A 12,995-nucleotide genomic window follows, 5' to 3' on the forward strand; every position below is an offset into this window, starting at 1 on the left:
GCACAACCTGCGGGGTTGTGGGGCAGCACTGGGGATTAATGAAGAAAAACCGACAGCCAGCAGTGGGGGGGAAGAGGCAAATTTAGTACTGAAAGGGCAGCTAACGGCCTCCAGGCAGCCGCGTGCCCAGCTGCGGCACTCAGCCCCCAACGGCCAGGAGGGGAAGAATTCCTTCAGAGCCCCAGTGCCTTCGTGGGCCGCGTGCTGCCCGGCTCCTTGCGGCCCCACAGCACCAACCCCGGAGGGAAGGGGGGCACTGGGGCAGTCGGCAGTGAGGACGGGGCTGCGGCAGCCAGCCGGGCTCAGAGGAAGCAGCGGCTCCGTGCTGGGGACGGGACCCCACAGCACCCCAGCGCCACCTCGGCCCCTCACTTGTCACAGTCGGGGGGCGGCTGCTCGGCGGCCATGCGGCTGACCCGCTCCAGCACAGCCTGGGGGCAGATGGGGGGCACAGCCTGCGCCAGCGGGCTCTCTTCCACCAGGCTGTTCATCGGGGTGGGTGGGGGGGCCACCTCCTCCTCCATCCCTGCTGCGGTGCCCGGCGTCCCCCCCAGAGCGGCCCGCAGGATGGGCAGCACCTTCTTCCTGGAGGCCAGCGTGTTGCCCTGCGCGTAGGCGCTGATGCAGGGCCAGGGGCTGGGCAGGGCCTGCAGCTGCAGCGCCGGGGTTGTGGCCTCCTCCAGCGCATGGCACACCTGGAGGGGACAGAAGGCAGCCTCTTTGTGCAGCTCTGACACCCCCGGCCCTGAACCGGGGGCTTCTAAGGACGAAACGCCCTGCTCTGCACACCCTCGTGCCGGCTCACCGTGCTGCGCAGCGCCTCGTGCCGGCTGTACACCGCCAGCTGCCGCTTAGGCTCATAGCACTCGTTAAAGGAAACCGTCATGGCCACCAGCACGGAGTAGCCACGAGCCTGGCAGAACGCTTCCAGGTCCTGCAGCAAACCGGGGCGGCGCAGGAAGAGCTGGAGGAGGAGGGCAGAGGTCGGTGTCACACATCACAGCGCTGGGCCTCAGCCCCCTCGCTGAGCCTCACCTCTATGTCCATGTAGATGCCGCTGGTGGCGAGGACTTGTTCATCACCGGAGACGGTCTTGAGGTCTTTCCGCAGCATCTGCTCCGTCGTCAGCCCTGGGAAGAGAGAGGGGCTGAGCGCGAGCACCACAGACACAGCCCAGCGCCCGGCACGGTGCCGCCGAGCCCCCAGCACCACACCTGAGACGTTGAACTTGGCTGCCTGCAGAGCTCCGTAGATGCTGTCGTGGGGCGGCAGCTCCGGGAAGCGCGACTCGAGCAGGGAGACGCAGCGCACGTCGCGGGGCGTCACTTTGCCGGCCGCGGGGCTCAGGTTCACGCTGTCCAGCAGGATGGTGCCTGCGGGGACCGGGGCTGTCGGCACACGGGAGCAGAGCCCCACGCCGGGGGAGCAGAGCCCGACCGGCAGCCTCACCGTGCAGCAGCGCCGCCGTGGTCCGGTCCAGCACACCCGGGGGGCCCTGGGCGATCCGTTCTGTCACCAGCGTGGCGCAGGAGCCCACCAGCTCCACCGTGAGCTGGCAGCTGGGTGCCCACTCCCGCTCCAGCGGCCGGTGGTCCAGCACGTCCACCACGGCCTCCTCCAGGGCTGCGTCGGCGCTGGCGGGTGAGATGGGGACGGTGAGAGCCCTGGCACAGCCCCGGCGCGCCCCTGCCATGCACCACTGTCAGCAGAGACCCCTCTGCTCCTCTCCTCCTGCCTTAAAAATACCCCGGAAGGGCAAAGGTTTTACCCACCCTGCGCTAAAATCTGACCGCTTCACGATGGGGAGGAAGAAGCGGCGCGGCGCAGCGCATCCCGGTGCTCACCTGGGCAGGACGTGGTGATCCACCAAGGTCAGTGAGAGCAGCCCGGCGCTGTGCAGCCCCGCCAGGTCGATCTCATCGCGGAAGATGAGCGAGGAGTCCGGAATGCTGTGCTCCCGCAGCAGGAACGTCGTCTCCGTGCGGAGGGCGAAGTCGGCGCGTGGGATGTTCAGCACCGGGATGAAGGCGGCTCTGGGTGGCACGGAGGTCTGCATGGGGGGATCAGCACCCGGCGCGGCGTCCCCTCAGCCCCTCGGTTGCCCAGCAGCACGCAGGCAGCCTCACCTTTGCCAGGAAATAGGCCAGCGCCAGGGCAGACACGGTGGAGTCCAGGTCGCAGGCCTCGTTGCCCATCACCACGTGCACCTCCTGGCGACGCTGGATGTGCTCCTGCCAACGAGTGAGACGTCAGCCCCGTTGGGACGCGTCTGCCTCCAAAAGCCCCCGAAGGACACAGCTGGGGGCGCGCGGAGCCATTTGTGGCCTCACACAGCAGCACCCCCAGGAGCAGCTCGCAGGGAACAGGCAAACCAAGGGGGAAACCAAGGCAGGGCTGCTCTGCGGCTTGAAAGCCTCACGTTAACAGCACACGAGTGAGAAACTGGGAGAGGAAAAACCCAAGCAGGTCACACAGCAGTGCAGCAGTGGAAATTGAGATCCTCCCCCACCCAGGGATGCAGCACCCGTGGGAGATGGAGGACCCACTGTGGACTCTTATTACTTTAACCTCAGACCAAAGTGAGTTTTCTGGAGGTGGAGGTTTTCTGGAAAAGCAAGCAGAACTTTCAGCCCTAACTGCTGCCCCAATTCACCCAGCTAGCAGACGCTGTCAGTGTGGGGCTCTGACCCCCAAAATGCCCCTTTCAGCCCAGGCAGCAGCAGGAACCCCACTGTCACCCCACAGATCCTCTGCCCCAAATCCCTCCCCTCAGCACAGCACACAACGCTGCAGGGTGACGCCCTGCCTGCAGACTTTTCCCCAGTGACAAATACTTCACAGCATAACCCAGATTCCCTTATGTATTCCACCAAAGAAGTAAACAGCGGCGGGCCGAGCCCAGCGCCTGTGCCATTCACTGCAGGTCCCCCACCTCCCGCCAAAAGCCCCAAAGAAGGGGAGGACGTGGGGAGGGGGTCCCCCCAGCCACCCGTGTGCTGTGGCTCCAGGGCCGGGGTGGAGGAGCTCCACGGAGGGGCGCAGGCGTGCAGGGCACAGCGCTGTCACCTCCAGCCCTGGGGTGGGGGGGAATGTGGGCTCCTGCAGAGGTAATGGGGGTCGCACCCCACCATTTGCGTGCTGTTCGTCCCCCTGCACCCCACACAGTGCAGTCTGTGGGATTTGCCCGCCCCCGTCCCCACGAGTCCCACTTTCCACACCCTCCGCATTCCTGCGGTGTTCCCGTGTCCCCAAACCCAAACCCCCTCTACGCCCACCCCCACGTATCCCCTTCTACCCACTGTCCCGCAACCCCCCGCGTCTCCCAACCCCGCAGCTCCCTCCCGGCCATACCTGCAGGGCCGCCCGCCGCCCCTCCAAGAACCGCTCCATGACGGCGGCGACCACCGCCCGGCCCAGGCCCCCAATCCGCGCCACGGCCCGGCACGGCCTCGAGGGCGGGGCGTCAGCACCGCGCGGGCTGCCGGGAGAGGCGGAGCGGCCCCGGGCACGGGGGACACCCGGAGCTCCGCAGGCCGGCTGCTGGGAGGGTTGGGCCCAGGCCCGAGGTGTAGGCCGCAGGCGCTGCCCGTAGGCCGCAGGCGTAGGCCCGGCCCATAGGCCTCAGGTTAGGCCGCAGGCGCTGCCCGTGTAGATTGCAGGTGTAGGCCCGGCCCGTAGGCCGCTCTCCGCCGGCCTTCCCCCGCCTTAAGGCGAACCGGCGGCCGGGGGAGGGCGGCTCCGGGCCCGGCCCCGCCGTGTGGTTGTTTATCTGCCGCTTTCTCCTCCCCCCGCCCTTCCTCCTCCGCCCTAAGTCCGCCCTCCCGGCGTAGGCCTGGCGGCGTGCGGGCCGCGCCTCTGCGCTGAAGGGAAGGAGGAGGAAAAAGGGGGAAAAAGGAGGAAAAACGGCGGCGACGGCGGCAGCGCAGCGAGGTGAGGGCGGGGGGAGCCGGGGGGCGCGGGTGGCACAGCGGGCGGTTCTGTGTGCTGGGAGGAATCCCGGCAGCTGCCGGGTTTCAAACGGCGACGCGAAATATCGGCGGACGCAATTAATGACAGCAGTAATTAGGGATGGATCGCGACGGGGGGAGCAGCGAGCATCGCCCCGCCCTTCAGCACTGAGCTCCAAACGCGGCGCGTTGCGGGGGTCGGGATCCGAACTCGGAACGTGGCGCTTCCATCCCCGCTCCTCCCCGCCCGCCGTTCGCGGCCCGCTGCCGAAGACGCGTCCGCATTTCCCGACAGCCCTGCCTGCTGCTTCCCGTGTGGCACGGCCGGATTTTGGGGGGAAGGTGAGCGCCGCGCTCCCAGCCCACGCCCGGCTCCTCCGGGAGGCGTCGTGAAGCCGGGAGGCTCCTCGGCTCCTTTTCCCCACGCCGTGCCCGCGGTGGGCAGGCAGAGCTCCTTGCGCGGCCGGGCTGCTGGTTGCGCCCCTTCCCCACCGGCAAATCTCGGGCGCTGCTCTGTGCAGGAAATGCTAAAAGATTTGGAAATCCTGAAGGATTTCCTGTTTGAAAGCCGGCCCAACCAGCGGGTCCGGTCTGGGGCTTCCTGCTGGCGCCTGTTTGCAGCAGCTTTGGAAAAGCACCCGTGAGAGGAGCTCGAGCCGTGGAGCCCACGACCAGGTGAGGCAGCGCTGCAGGCTTTCAGACCTGTTTGTCCTGCTGCCCTGAGCTCCCTGCGGGGCCGCCCCAGCCGGGGCTGCACTGTGGGCTCACCGGGGAGTGCGGGCGTCGCATTTCCCAGCAGGGAGGTTTGTTGCTCTGCAGCACCAGCAGCGCGCTTTTATTCTCACCTCCCCGCCGTGGCTGCTGGACGCCGTGGTTTTGCGCAGAAAGGAGCGGGGCAGCAGCGCAGGACGACTTCATGGCCTCCGTCCAGCGGAGCGCTTCAGCGCGGCTTTGCTTTGGGCCCCGCGCTCCTTTGAGAGCGCTCTGCTGCTGCTTGGCTGTTTGAGTGCTTTGCTTCCCTGGCTCCAGGCCTGAATTCCTCTTTGTTTTCGTGCTGTGGGATGAGCAATTCACAGCGTTGTTTTTCTGCTTCCTACCTCTGAAGCGTAACGCTGGGCTGTGGTTCCCATCCCGGCAGTGGGGAATGGCGAGCTTTACCTTGGCAGCTCTGAGCTTTCAGTTTGCCTTTGAGCACTGCGCACCCATTTGCTTCCCTTGTGGGTCTTCCTTTCCAAGAGCGCAGCACTCCTTGGGCTCCTGGGGGGCAAAGGGGACGGGCTCATTATAAAGCTGCCGGGTCGCGGTGCCTTTATTGCCATAACGCCCAGGGAAGGCGGGGTCTGACTGCGCTGCTTCGGTCCAAACCCGGCGAAGCCGCCCTCTCCCCGCAGAGCTTTTCCCAGTTCCGCAGCTGGTTTGGTTTAAAGCTGCCAGGACCCTCTGAACCTGCAGAGCCCTTCAGCCCGAGGGTGGGTTTGCGGGGTCGGCGCCTTCGTGGCGCGTGCCGGAGCTCCTGGGCCTCTGCTGGGGGGGGAAGGGCTGCTGTCAGAGCTGAGCGGTGCCAGGAGGGCGAGCCGGGGACGGGCTGACGTGGGAGGGTGACTCAGAGCCACGCCGAGGGAAGGGCTGCGGGCCGCGGCGTCCTGCTGTCTGCCCGCCCGCTTTGGAAGTGAATTGGGCGCAGTGAGACGGCGCAGGGACGGGGCGGGGAGCGGCTGCTCGGCTTCGCCTGGGAAAGGAGCCCCTTCTGGCAGCGGAGCTCACAGCCGAGCGTTTGGGTTTCGGTGCGTTTTGGAGGATTTTGCCTCATCTTTGGCTGCGTTTTGACTTCGGGATCCCCGGTGGGCGGGGAAGGCGCGGAGCCGGCACCGAAGCGGCGCAACGCTCTCCAAAAGTGCCCCGCTTCTTCCCTTGGAAGTTTCCCGTTCAGCCGCACCCGGATGGGAGCAGAGCGCACAGGGGGTGCCGTGTGGGGGTCCCTGACCGCTGCTGCTGTGGGGGGCGGCGGGGCCGTGAGGAAGCCCTGAGCGCTTGCACTGCGCTCTGCGTCCTCCGTGCGCGGGGCGGCTGCGCTCTGAACGGCGGAGCCCCGCGGGGCCGCACGCAGCGCTGCGCTGCCGCTGCTCAGCTGCGCGCATTGCCTGCTTGTGATCCCTGCTCGCGCGGCGCAGCGCCCGGTCCTGGTGAGATGGGAACGCGCTGATCGGTTTAATAAAGGTCGCCGCGCGGGATCCAGTTAGCCATCGTTGGTCCCCGTGTCCCTTCCGTGTTCTGCAGGAGTGTGACCAAGCACTGAGCTCCTGCAGCTATGGCTTAACGAATCCATCCGCGCTCGCAGCCGTAAGAGGCCCCTCATCGTCGGGCCAACGTTCCCCTGTGCCCCAACACCTCGCAGTTTCTCCACATCTCCTTTTGTTATTATTTAAAGGGGCCGTAGGACTTGGGGGCCCAGACAGCGGGATTCCTTTTCCCACGAAGAGCGCAGAGTGCTGCACGTAATCGTGCCTTGCTTGCATAGTAAGCAGCAAGATATGCAAATGAGAAGACAAAACCACAATTAACAGCACAATGCCATATTTAAGCAGGCCTGCAGCCGTCCATCCAGACCCAAACTTCCGGGGGATTCCACGTTTTGCCCGATCAAAAAGCAGCCGGGGCAACGCGAGTCCCCGTGGTTTCTGTGCCTTTGGCCGCGTGGTGAGGTTCTGTGTCCTGCACCCTCCGGGGCTGCTGGACCGAGCAGCAGCAATCGTTCCATGAAGTAACAACGCGCTGCCAGGCGCCCCCAAGTGTTTTCATCCCGTCCATCACAGGAACCCATCATACAAACACGCTGCCGTACTGACCTGACAAACGCAATCCTTGTGGTGCAGCCTTGAGATATTCCAGAGATTCTCTATCAAATGCCTGTGTTCCGAGGCTGAATTGTAGTTAGGTAGCTCGGCAATGCCAGCCAAACAATTGAATCTCCCCAGCTCCACCGTGGCAGTGGAGATGTTGGCCCAGGCCATTCTGTGCCTTTCCCCATAATACAAGCGGGGCAGTAAAAGATTTTGGCAGCATCGCTCCATCTATAAAAGCATCCTTGGTTGCCCCTTTCCATCTCTGTCCCGGATCAGAGCCGTCCAGGTCGGGTGGAAATAAATCCGGCTCCTGCTCTGGATCCGAGGACTCTTCTTTTCCCTCCTCGACCACCAAATGCTGACCTGGCCAACGCCGCTTTCCTAAATCCTTTCCCTCAGCCTTCAGTTCTCCCCTATTGCACCCTTTCCTTTCTGAAGCCCTTCACCTTTTCCTCCCTTCTTCCCTGCTTCCAAAAAACACGTCAGCAGTGTTCAGCTTCCTTCCCCACCGATTCCGTGCCACTTCCAACACCTCACCACCCTCAGCATCGCGCCGCCCGCCGAGGCTGCCTGTCTCTCCGAGGCCGCCCTTCCTGCAGTCACGCTCCTCGCTCTGCAGACGCGCCGCCCTCCCTTTTCCCCCCGGACCGCGACACCAACACCGGCGAGCTGCTCTTCCGGACGGCTCCGCCCAGGCAGCACGGCTTCGGGCGCGGCGCGGTGTCGCTGCCGAATGGTCTGAGAGTCCTTAGGATCGAGATCCGGATCCTCGACAACGGGTCCTTTTGTTCCCGCAGCGAGGCGCGCAGTCACAAAACGTCGCTGACTCCTCATCCAACGAACGGGGGGAGGCAGCGGAGGAGGGATGTGGGATGAGGACAAATCGACATCCATCTTATCCTCTGCTGGGTGCACTGCTGCTGCATCCGGAGGCTCAGGGAGCACCAGGAGGGGACGAGAGCCTCGCTCCTGTGACCTATCGCATCAGGGCAGGCCAGCAGGGGCCTCGCCGCCGTCAGAGCTCCGTGCAGCGCCTCCTCGACAGCAGCATCACCCTTAGCATCAACAGTGCCAACAGCCGCGCTCCTTATTGCTAGCGGGCTCCGAAAGCTCCTGTCCGATCTCCACGGTCGCTCGTCACTCAGGTCAGCAGCTCCCACGGGTCGCCCCCGCGCTGGGCGAAACGGAGCAGCGCGGCCGGCTGCAGCCGCTGGAGAGTAAGCGCGATGCGCGGAGAGGAGAGCGAACGGGGAGCGGTGCGCGCTGCGGGCCGCCAGCCTTTGGCCGCGCTGCCCGCCGGCCGCCCCGAGCCACGTGGAGGCGCCGCTCGTGACCGGCAGAACCCGGCTCGGTTGCGCGGATCGCCGGCGCCATGAGCCCAGCCCGCAGCGCCCGGTCCTGGCGAGATGAGCAGCGCTCATTGGTTTTACGGAGGTCGCCGTATTTGGGCTCGTTGGCCCTCATTGGTCCCCGAATTCCTTCCGTGTTGCGCGAGTGTGACTGAGCGCGGAGCTTCCGCGGAGGCGGCGTAACGGATTCGTCCGGGTTCGCGGCCGTGCGGCTCCTCGTCGTCCGGCCAGCGCTCCCTTGAGCCCCGACGGCTCCCCACAGCAGGCGGCGCCTGTTTGCATCGATCCGCCGCTGCCCTCCCTGCTGCCCCGCCGGGTTGGAAACGGCCTCGGCGCTGGGCAGGGAGGGGAAGGAGGAGGATTAAGGCGTAATGGGATCTGTTGGTGACTCAGCCCGGGTGCGAGACTCAGCAGAGCCGTGCGGCCCCGTGGGGAGAGGCGGCAGTGTGGAAAATGGGGACAGGTGGGGGGGGCGGCCGGAGCTCTGCGTGGAGCCTCGCTGACACCCAGCGCAGCTCGGGGCTGCGGCTCTGGGCGATGCTGCACCTCTGGGCTCGGGGAGGCGGCAGAGCTGCGCCGTTGGTGGCGCCGCTTCGTCCAACTGGTTTCCTTTCTGGTCTCTGTGCAGGACGGGCTGTGGGAGGAACACCAGCATGGGCAGAGCTGCAGGTGGGCAGATCCGAACTGCGCGGAGCGGCCGTGTCGTGTTTGCGTAACTCCAGGCTTTGGCTGCGGTGATCATCCGGCGGGGATAAACGCCTTCAAGGACACCTTCGTCCTCCGCCCCGTGGCTCTGGCTGGGCTGCCAGCAGGATAAGGGTGCGGGTGGAACGCTTCAGCCCTCAGCTCGGCTCTGGCGGCTCTCGCAGCCCTCGCTCCTTGCTGCTGGGGGCACAGGGAGCCGAACCTGCTGAGCTGCCGGCGGCCGGGACGCGGATGCAAACACAGAGGCAGAGCTGGGGCAGCGCTGCCTGGCATCCACAGCGAGCGGCCGAGCGGAGCAGGAGGAGCTTGTGAGGACACCTTCCAGCAGCGCCTGCGGGCCGGCAGCCCCTGGAGGGGCCTTTCAGCTCTGCTGTGCAGTTCGGTGCCTCAGGTCAGCGCTCCTTTGGATTGCTCCCGTTGTTTTGAAGCGACAGGCAGCGCCTGGTGGGGGAGTCGGGCTCCACATGTGCTTTTTTGTGGAGTATCCAGACTTTGCATCCTAAGAAAGCGGAGGTTGGGACCGCAGCAGGGCGGAACTGAGTGCTCTGTTGGGAGCATCCGCCCCATCAGAGGATCCTCGGGACCACTCTGCGCTGCTGTCAGATGCTCTGAGCTGCCGGGATGGAGCTGCAGTCTGAGCTGGGGGCGATGCTCAGCACCACGGGGGACGATGCCCAATGCCCAAAGAGCCCTGAGCCCTGCCAGCCGCCACGGGACGCGGGGGGGTCCGAACAAGAGGGGGAACTTCCGTCTGCCAGCGGGCAGAGCCCGGCACTGCAGGAGGAGGTGCCCCATCCCAGCACCACAGAGGAGCCCCCTGAGCAGCAGGAGAGCGGAAGCCGAGGTGCCCAGGAGGAGCTGCCCACCAGGGAGGGCGATGCATCCCCCCAGGCAGCGGCTGAGCCCCCCAGCGCCCGCTCCCCCAGCCGTGAGCCTGAGCCGGATTTCTACTGTGTGAAGTGGATCACGTGGAAGGGAGAACGGACGCCCATCATCACCCAGAGTGAGAACGGGCCCTGCCCGCTGCTGGCCATCATGAACATCCTCTTCCTGCAGTGGAAGGTGAGCAGCGGGGGGCCATGGGGTCGGACACATTTGCTCCACGGAACCCCGATAGGGACTTCTGGGGGGGGCGGCTGGGGGCTGTGAGGTGACACGGTGGGAAGGAAAAGGAGGGCGAAGGCGTCTCGGCCTGCCGCCTCATCCAGCTTGGTCTGTGCTGCCGAGCTGGGGGGCTTACGGCACTGGGGGGCTCTTCTGACCACCCACCCCCATCCAATGTGCTTCCAGGTGAAGCTGCCCCCGCAGAAGGAGGTGGTGACATCGGAAGAGCTGATGGCACATCTGGGTGAGTGGGGGGGGGGGCAGTGCTGTCACTCTGGGTTTGGGGGCTGGGTGTGAGGCAGTGGCCCGTCTGCCACCCGTTGGTCCATTGCAGTGCTGCCCGTGGGGTCCGTCCTCCCGCCACGCTCCCTGTGCACAGCTTCTGAGGGATATTGCCTCCGGGTGCAGAGGAGGAGGGGGACGTGGGGCCCAGACCCTTTCTTCTGGGGGGCTTTGGTTGGGGAGAGGAGCAACAGACAGGGGAGGGATTCCCAAGGTGGGGCTGAGCTGCGCTGGGCTCCGTGCGCCGCTGGGAGCCCCGCAGTGACCGTTCTGCGCTGCATCCAAGGGGACTGCATCCTGTCCATCAAACCCCAGGAGAAGTCGGAGGGGCTGCAGCTGAACTTCCAGCAGGTGGGCAGCGCGGCGGGACGGGGGCCACCCCCCCATTTCCCTGCTGTGCACGGCGGGGTGCCTCACGTCTCCCAGCTCTGAGCGCGGCCGTTGCGCGGCGCTGGGCCCTGGGCTCCTCCTGAGCAGGACCTGGTGCCGCTCCCCAGAACGTCAATGACACCATGATGGTGCTGCCCAAGCTCTCCACGGGTCTGGATGTGAACGTTCGCTTCACGGGCGTCTCCGACTTCGAGTACACACCAGAGTGCATCGTCTTCGACCTCCTCAACGTCCCGCTGTACCACGGCTGGCTGGTGGACCCGCAGGTGGGCGCCGGGGCTGGGCTCTCTCTGGGGCACCGCTGGCCCCGAGGGATGCCGCAGTGACGCCACAGTGGGGCTGAGCCCCCTGGGTCGGGGCAGGACGTGGCAGCCGCCCCCCCTCGGTGCGATTTCTCCCATCCTCACCATTTCCTGCACATCGCCCCCCCGTTTCAGAGCCCCGAGGCGGTGCGAGCCGTGGGCAAACTGAGCTACAACCAACTGGTGGAGAAGATCATCACCTGCAAACACTCCGGCGACCCCAACCTGGTGACTGAAGGTGGGAGCCGTGCTGGGGGGCTCAGGGCCGCCCCGGCCCCGCTCTCACGTCCCCCCCACCCCCAGGGCTGATTGCTGAGCAGTTCCTGGAGTCCACGGCCTCCCAGCTCACGTACCACGGGCTGTGCGAGCTGACGGCCGCCGTGAAGGAGGAGGAGCTGAGCGTCTTCTTCCGCAACAACCACTTCAGCACTATGATAAAGCACAAGGTGCGCTGTGACCCGGTGCTGATCGCTGCCCTGCTGCCCTGCAGGGACAGTCCCTGGGCAGCGCAGCCCGGGCACAGCCCTCCAGGGCTGAACACAGATGCAGGGTGACTTTGTGTGGGGATGGGACCAGGGAGGGAGGTTTAAGCTGAAAGAGGAGAGGTTGGGAAGGGATTCCTCACTCGTGGGGGCAGCGTGGCCCCATGGATGGAGCAGCACAGCTGAGTCGCTGGGGGCAGCCAGCATGCAGAAGGGGAGGGGGCTGTAAGTCCCCCCCCATGGCTCTGAATCTCTCCGTCCCCCTCTCCTGTCCACAGGGCCACCTGTACTTGCTGGTGACGGACCAGGGCTTCCTGCAGGAGGAGCGCGTGGTGTGGGAGAGCCTTCACAACGTGGATGGCGACAGCTGCTTCTGTGACACGCAGTTCCACCTCAGCCATGCCCTGGGCAAAGAGGCAGCCGCGCCAGAGCAGAGCCAGCTGGACCAGGTGAGGGCTCACAAGGGGGCGGGAGCCCCCTGCGGGTGGGTGCCCCCCGCACCGTGCCCACCGCTCTCTGTGCTTCCCTCCGTGCCCAGGACTACATGATGGCCCTTTCCCTGCAGCAGCAGCAGGGCCAGGGCCCCTCGGTGCTCAGCGACCTGGAGCTGGCACGGCAGCTGCAGCAGGAGGAGTACCAGCAGCAGCAGCAGCAGCAGCAGCAGCGGCCCCCCCCCGGCCCCCCCGCAGGTATCAGGGTCCCCTCTTTGTGCTCCTCTGCTCCGTCCTCCCTCCGTCCCCATCCCTGCTGTTTGTCTGTAGGGCCGAGCACAGCAGGGCGGCCGCCCGACGCCGGAGCGGAGGCAGCGGCACAAACAGAACTCGGACTGCACCCTCCTGTAGCCGACCCCCCCCCCGGGCCCCCCGTCCTGCAGGGACCCTCTGCAGATCCTGGGGACGATGTGGTGTGAGATGTGGGGGTGGGGGGGTCTCTCCTTGCACACTGCTGGGACCCGTCCCTGTTTTTCCAGTGGCCTTAATGCGGGGGTGAGGAACCCGTGGGAGCAGGGTTCCCCCCCCGGTCCCCCCCCACTATGGACCCTCAGGAGTGGGGGGGCCGCGTGGGGGGGAGATGTGTGCCCCCGCCCACAGCATCGCCTTAGCCAATAAAGGACTTTGCCCATTGCTGTGGGTGCTGTTGGGGATGGAGGGGTGGTGTGGGGTGTGGGGTCGGCTATAGGGGCTGGAGGGAGGGATGGGGTGGGTGAGGGCTGTGTTGGGGTCAGGGGGGACGGTGGAGGGAGCACAGGAGCGGCTGTAGGGGGGTAGGAGCCCTGGGTACGGACAGAGGAGGGGGTGGGGGTGACATGGGGGATGCAGGGGTGGCTGTAGGAGCTGTTTGGGGGGGTGTTGGGGGGTACAGAAGTGTCCAAAGAGCTGCGGGGGGAGGAGCGGGGTGTCCACAGGTGTGAATAGAGGGGTGCGGGGGGGCCGTGGGAACACAGAGGCTGCGAGAGGGGGCGCGTGGGGGGCTGTAGGGACGTGGGGGTCACGGGGGGGTGAGGCGCTGCGTGGGGTGGGCGGGGTGCCCATAGCGGCGCTGCGAGGAGGGCTGGCGGGGAAGGCGGGGGCCGCGCCCGCACCGCACGGCA

The 12,995-nt window shown here is 66.2% G+C and overlaps 2 protein-coding genes across 5 annotated transcripts; one reads left to right on the forward strand and one right to left on the reverse strand.

Moving 5' to 3' along the window:
• Window positions 1-63: 63 nt before the first annotated feature.
• Window positions 64-5,951, reverse strand: PRUNE1 (prune exopolyphosphatase 1). 4 transcript variants are annotated; one of them, XM_052665133.1, is made up of 9 exons: window positions 5,106-5,951; window positions 4,716-5,001; window positions 2,127-2,231; window positions 1,845-2,050; window positions 1,450-1,634; window positions 1,215-1,373; window positions 1,036-1,130; window positions 806-964; window positions 64-695 (listed from the first exon to the last, which is right to left on the reverse strand). In XM_052665133.1, exons 1-9 carry the CDS (start codon window positions 5,264-5,266, stop codon window positions 369-371), a joined length of 1,683 nt encoding a protein of 560 aa, XP_052521093.1. In that variant the 5' UTR covers window positions 5,267-5,951; the 3' UTR covers window positions 64-368. The 4 variants fall into 4 exon arrangements, with proteins under 4 accessions (XP_052521093.1, XP_052521095.1, XP_052521096.1 ...); XM_052665135.1 differs by lacking the exon at window positions 4,716-5,001 and having other exon boundaries at window positions 5,045-5,220; XM_052665136.1 differs by having other exon boundaries at window positions 4,793-5,220.
• On the forward strand, window positions 4,394-12,530 carry MINDY1 (MINDY lysine 48 deubiquitinase 1). Its single transcript, XM_052665137.1, is given in 12 exon segments — window positions 4,394-4,622; window positions 8,768-9,906; window positions 10,135-10,192; window positions 10,517-10,581; window positions 10,728-10,886; window positions 11,058-11,160; window positions 11,226-11,368; window positions 11,683-11,853; window positions 11,943-12,093; window positions 12,166-12,251; window positions 12,253-12,327; window positions 12,329-12,530. Coding segments are annotated over 11 exon segments (1,518 nt in total). The 5' UTR covers window positions 4,394-4,622; window positions 8,768-9,465; the 3' UTR covers window positions 12,395-12,530.
• Window positions 12,531-12,995: the final 465 nt, after the last annotated feature.

The sequence above is a fragment of the Tympanuchus pallidicinctus genome, unplaced genomic scaffold (assembly GCF_026119805.1).
Source record: "Tympanuchus pallidicinctus isolate F22 unplaced genomic scaffold, pur_lepc_1.0 scaffold61, whole genome shotgun sequence".
Lineage (NCBI taxonomy): Eukaryota > Metazoa > Chordata > Aves > Galliformes > Phasianidae > Tympanuchus > Tympanuchus pallidicinctus.

What these genes read in the sequence shown, in the direction of transcription:
- PRUNE1 (XM_052665133.1), bottom strand. Translation starts at nt 5,266, where the DNA reads ATGGCAATAAAGGCACCGCGACCCGGCAGCTTTATAATGAGCCCGTCC. An exon ending in TGGCCTATTTCCTGGCAAAG is followed by an intron (nt 2,051 to 2,126) that starts GTGAGGCTGCCT and finishes CCCCCCATGCAG; the next exon opens with ACCTCCGTGCCACCCAGAGC. An exon ending in ACGAGGCGCTGCGCAGCACG is followed by an intron (nt 696 to 805) that starts GTGAGCCGGCAC and finishes TGTCCCCTCCAG; the next exon opens with GTGTGCCATGCGCTGGAGGA.